The 5,269-nt window shown below is 30.0% G+C and overlaps 1 protein-coding gene across 2 annotated transcripts; it reads left to right on the plus strand.

The window, feature by feature from the left end:
• The first annotated feature begins 651 nt into the window (after positions 1-651).
• LOC115725529 (E3 ubiquitin-protein ligase SINAT2) lies at positions 652-3,209 on the plus strand. Of its 2 annotated transcripts, none has more exons than XM_030655085.2 (4): positions 652-1,182; positions 1,283-1,535; positions 2,113-2,499; positions 2,702-3,209. In XM_030655085.2, exons 2-4 carry the CDS (start codon positions 1,308-1,310, stop codon positions 3,020-3,022), a joined length of 936 nt encoding a protein of 311 aa, XP_030510945.2. In that variant the 5' UTR covers positions 652-1,182; positions 1,283-1,307; the 3' UTR covers positions 3,023-3,209. The 2 variants fall into 2 exon arrangements, with proteins under 2 accessions (XP_030510945.2, XP_030510944.2); XM_030655084.2 differs by having other exon boundaries at positions 685-1,182; positions 1,265-1,535.
• Positions 3,210-5,269: the final 2,060 nt, after the last annotated feature.

The raw sequence follows: 5,269 nt of genomic DNA on the forward strand, positions 1-5,269 counted from the left end.
TAAATAAAAAAGATAAGAAAAATAATAAGAGTTTTTTTATTTATACACTTCAAAATATTTTTTTTATTATTATTTTTACAGAATTCTACACAGAAACTCATATAGCAACTAACGGAGCAATTTAAATTGTAACTAAAATTCGTATAACAGCTCACATAAAAACCATCAGAAAAACTACCAGAACAATCCAAACTGTAAATTTTTTTTTTAAAAAAAAAGAAGTTAAAAAATAATATATAGAATAATTCTTCAAAATAATATAAAGTAATTAGTTAATTCCTTAAAGTAATTAATTATCTCTCTCATTACCTAAGAGTACATAGTTACTTTTACTTAGTTTTCCTATATTTTGATATTAAAGGATTAATTCATATAATTTAATAGATTTAATGGTAGCATGTTAAATTTAGAATTTTTATTAGAATATTGTTAATATTTTTTTTATTATTGATGTGTTAAATTTTGATGGTTATTAATAAGGTAATTTATTTTTTCTTTAAAAAAACAAGTTTGGCTTGACAATTACAACGTTCTTAAAATGGTTAAAATGGGAATTGAAATGTAATTAATTCAATTCAATTCAATTCAATTTAATTTAATTAATTTAAGAGAGATAGAAAAGACAAAACACACGCCTGCATTTTGTACATAAGACACAACACAAAACAAAACAAAACAACATATGTATATTATTGTATGTACGAATGAGTGAGCCACTAATGTCAAATGCAATGAAAACCCAATCTAATCCAAACCCAACTCAACTCAACAAAGCCATAATCTTTGACTCTTTTTTTCCAATGATTTATTCTTCTTCTTCTTCTTCTTCTTCTTCTTCTACCTTTGGTTCTCATCCTCGAATCCATCTAAGACACGCATAGTCCGGCTTTTACGGAGACTTGTACACCTCATCACCATCTACCAACGACTAAAACATATTTTTACTTACTTACTTTTCTTGACCTGACATCCTCAACCTCAATTATTGCCAACCAACCAACCAACCAACCCAGGTGTTGAAGTGTTACTGTGTGTGTGTGTGTTTGGAGTTTAAGATTTCTTGATTTCACTTGTTGATTCTTCCTTTTGGGATCCAAATCTCATCTGGGTATTATTATTTTTAACCTGTTTTGTCTGATTAGAAGTGTTTAGGGTCAAAATTGGCATCTGGGTTTTGATTTGGTGAGTTTATTGATCCCTTATATTCAAAGGTTGCTTCTTTCAATTATGTTTATTGATTCACTTTGCCTTATTTAAGCATCAGTGTTTGATATTTGAAAAGGGAGAAAAAGAAGAAAAGGAAAAAGATGTCCCTTGGTGGTGGTTTTTGCAAGGAAATGATAGAATCCCATGTTACATATGGAGATTGTGATGCATCATCAGCAACAACATCAAATTTGGAATTAAGAAGTTCACCTTTCAAGAAAGGTGTATTGACTTTGAGTGAAAATATTGGAATAGCTTCTAATAATGATGTGCATGAACTTCTTGAGTGTCCTGTTTGTATGAATTTGATGTACCCTCCTATTCATCAGGTACTCGTATTTCATATCTTATTGTATTGAATTGTATTGTAGAACCTAGTTAGCATACTTGGTGCACAATTGAGGTCGAGTTTCGAACCCGAAATCACTACTCTTTTGAGCTTGAATGATTCATTGGTAAACAATTTGTGTGAGTTTTAAATGTTAAACAAAGTTAATCAGAGCTATGTTTGGAAATTGGATTTTGGTAGAAAAAAAAAAGGGTAGGGGAAAAGAAAATCAATTTCTCATGTTTGGTATGTAAAGAAACAATTTTCATATCGAACATGAAAAATTGATTTTGTTTCCATACTTTTAAATTCAACTTCCAAACATAGCCTAAGTGATCAGATATGTGGTTACAGAATGCCAATACTGTTGCAGAAGCCATAAACATGAATATTTATTTAGCTATGTTCCTATACTTTTTCATAGTTAATTCTCTGAAAATGTGTTTGTATGATCTTCTCAATCAATGTACATTGCCTATAACTTGATAAAAACAACAGAAAAATCTTTGTTCAAGATGATTATTTGTGTCATCCTAATTCTAGTTTTGTAAAATGAGTTTACTTCTCTTTGTTCTTAGTGTCCGAGTGGCCACACACTATGTTCAAGCTGCAAGGCTAGAGTACACAATTGTTGCCCCACATGTCGCCAGGAGCTAGGAAACATTAGGTGCTTGGCTCTAGAGAAAGTTGCAGAATCACTTGATCTCCCTTGCAGATATCAACTTTTGGGGTGTAATGATATATTCCCATATTACAGCAAGCTTAAACACGAAAAGAACTGTAAGCATCGCCCGTTTAGCTGCCCTTATGCGGGAGCTGAATGTTCTGTCACCGGCGATATCCCTTTCCTTGTGATGCATTTGAGAGATGACCACAAAGTTGATATGCATGATGGCTCCACTTTCAACCATAGATATGTCAAATCCAATCCTCAAGAAATCGAAAATGCTACATGGATGTTAACTGTATGTCCCTCTCTTTCTCTCCATAAATCTCAATCATATAATTGATTAGCTTTTTAGAGACTGAGTTGTCAAGTCCTTGTGTCTGAACTATTTAGAGTAAAAGATTGCTCTAGGGAGATACCAAACTGTCTTGAAAAGTTAAGAAATTTATAATGCCTTACTTGGTATCAAATTTTATTAACATACTTGATTTTCGAACTAGGTTTTCAACTGTTTCGGTAGGCAGTTTTGCTTGCATTTCGAGGCATTCCAGCTTGGTATGGCACCTGTTTACATGGCCTTTCTTCGATTCATGGGGGACGATGATGAGGCAAAGCAATTCACCTACAGTCTTGAAGTTGGTGGGAATGGAAGAAGACTTATGTGGCAGGGGATACCTCGAAGTATTCGGGATAGCCACAGGAAAGTTCGGGACAGTCAAGACGGGTTAATTATTCAGAGGAACTTGGCACTGTTTTTTTCGGGTGGTAGTAGGCAGGAGCTTAAACTGAAAGTGGCCGGTCGAATTTGGAAGGAGAATTGAGCTGAATAAATACATTAAGAGATTTTTCAATATATTGGTGTGGAAAAAGAATGAAAAAAAATTAAAGGCAGGTAGGAAAACTATTAGGAATTTCAGTGTAAATGAGTAGATACATGTTGTTTTGCTTGAAGTCAGATTACTGTATTGATTTATTAATAAATCTATGAAGGAAACTTTCTTTGAGTAATCTTTCATCTCTATAAGGAATAAGGATAAGGTGTAGTAGTTAACTACGTGATATAAGAAAAGAATAGAAGAAGCATTTGATTCCTTCGTGCATGTTCCACTTGGCTCGGGGGATATAGCTCAGTTAGTCGAGCTCGGTGCTTGCAATTGGGTTGTTGCGATTATTATTTGGGTGTCTAATTGTCAAGGCGGTAAAATGATAGTATCATGTACCTGAACTGGGCACCCAAACATGACACTAAAAATTCTAATGAGACAAAGATGGGTTGTGAAGAATATAAAGGAGATAGGATGGGTAGTTGGTAAAATTTAGTATGGAACATGAACGGTAATTAAAGTTGATGACTCTCTTAAAGTTCCTTCATCTGGCACTGGAGAAGACGAGTTAGTATTTCATAATAATAATTATGGATTTAAAGCTATAAATTTTCCTATTTATAAATGTATTTTTTTTTAATACTATTTGGCAGTCTGAATATTTTTATTATAAAGAGTTTTTAGTTCCCTCTTCCAAATGAAAAATGAGCAACTAAGAAATTGGAAAAAAAAATGAAAGATTCATTTGTATTATCCGGTTTGAATTAATAATAGGATAATAAAGAATTTTTTTTTTTTTTTTGTAAATTTTAAATATTTTTTTTACTTTTAAAGATTTTTTTTTAGGATTTTTTATTTTTATATTTTAAAATAGTTTTTTCTTTTCTTTTTTTTTACAATTTTACGGAATTCACACAGAAATTTTTATAACAACTAACAAGCAATTTAAATCGTATTCAAAATACACGTAGCAACTTACATAAAAATTTCCGGAGTAATTCAAATTGTAGATTTGAAAAAAAAAAAGTTAAAAATTGTATCTAAGGTAATTTCTTTTTTTTTTTTTATATATATATATTTACGGTATTTTATAAAAACAATACCAAAACAACAAAAAAATTACATAAAAGTAATTGGAAAATAACATTAAAACAACAAAAAAAAAAAATTAACAACAAATTAACAAAAGTATAACATAAAAATACATCAAAAGACCATATTTTCTATAAATAAAATCATAAAAAATAATAAAATATTTAAAATTCTATACAACCGTATTTTATAATTTTTTTTTATTATTTTTATGTATTTATGACATAATCCCTTAATAATAAATGTAAATTTACCATAAATAAGAAAAAAATCACTTCTTTACCAAAAGAGTTTAGCAATACATAAAATACAAGTTTATTCTTTTTATTAGAAACTAATTATGCAGGCATTTTTCTAGTTGGAACTACCAAATAAAACGACACCGTATAATTTCCTTCATGTTTATAATTTGGGAAAAAAACAAAAAAATACAAAAAAGAAAAAAAAAATTACAAAAATACTTTGGGCCGGTCCATTAAATATTTATACAGTCCACATACAAATATTTACAAAAATACCAAATGCACTAAGCCTTCAGCTGTACAGAGCGAACCATGAAGATGAAAATACGCGCTCGTTTCAAAACCGCAAAACAACCAAAATGAAACCAAAACGAGAAAAATACAACTATTAATTCTGGCAAAATCAACTGGAAAAGAATACCTGCAATGATCTAAACTGAAAATGACGAAAAAAAAATCAGAAAAACTGTGAAGAAACTGAAATTACACATTTGTTTTCTGTTTTATTCGATCAAAACAACTTCCCCTAATATCGAAATCCAGATTCATGAAATGTAGATCTGTAACAAACAGATCTGGACCTCCCACCAAATTCAAAACAATGTATGATGTGAAAATTTTTAAAAAAACCTCATGAATAATACATCTACGTTATATACAGTTACATTTTGATTTATTTTTTGTTTTGGTTGCCTTATAGTTGCATTATCGTTTTATGATAGTTTATATATTATGCAAGAATTTAATTTGATGGGGACTAAGAAATAGTAGTTATACATAGTAAGTTTTGTGCAAATAGTTGCATATTAATTTTATAGTGAAATAACATATGCAAGTAGCAAAACTATAATAAAACTACAAAACAACTGTATGCAAGTGCAAATAGTTGCCTTATAGTTGCATTATCGTT

This window comes from Cannabis sativa, chromosome 6 (assembly GCF_029168945.1).
Source record: "Cannabis sativa cultivar Pink pepper isolate KNU-18-1 chromosome 6, ASM2916894v1, whole genome shotgun sequence".
In the NCBI taxonomy this organism is placed as follows: Eukaryota; Viridiplantae; Streptophyta; class Magnoliopsida; order Rosales; family Cannabaceae; genus Cannabis; species Cannabis sativa.

Excerpts from the sequence above, each read along its gene's own strand:
- LOC115725529 (XM_030655085.2), top strand. The coding sequence starts at position 1,308 with ATGTCCCTTGGTGGTGGTTTTTGCAAGGAAATGATAGAATCCCATGTT. Across the intron at positions 1,536-2,112 it reads TGTACCCTCCTATTCATCAG|TGTCCGAGTGGCCACACACT; the intron begins GTACTCGTATTT and ends CTTTGTTCTTAG. Across the intron at positions 2,500-2,701 it reads ATGCTACATGGATGTTAACT|GTTTTCAACTGTTTCGGTAG; the intron begins GTATGTCCCTCT and ends TTTTCGAACTAG.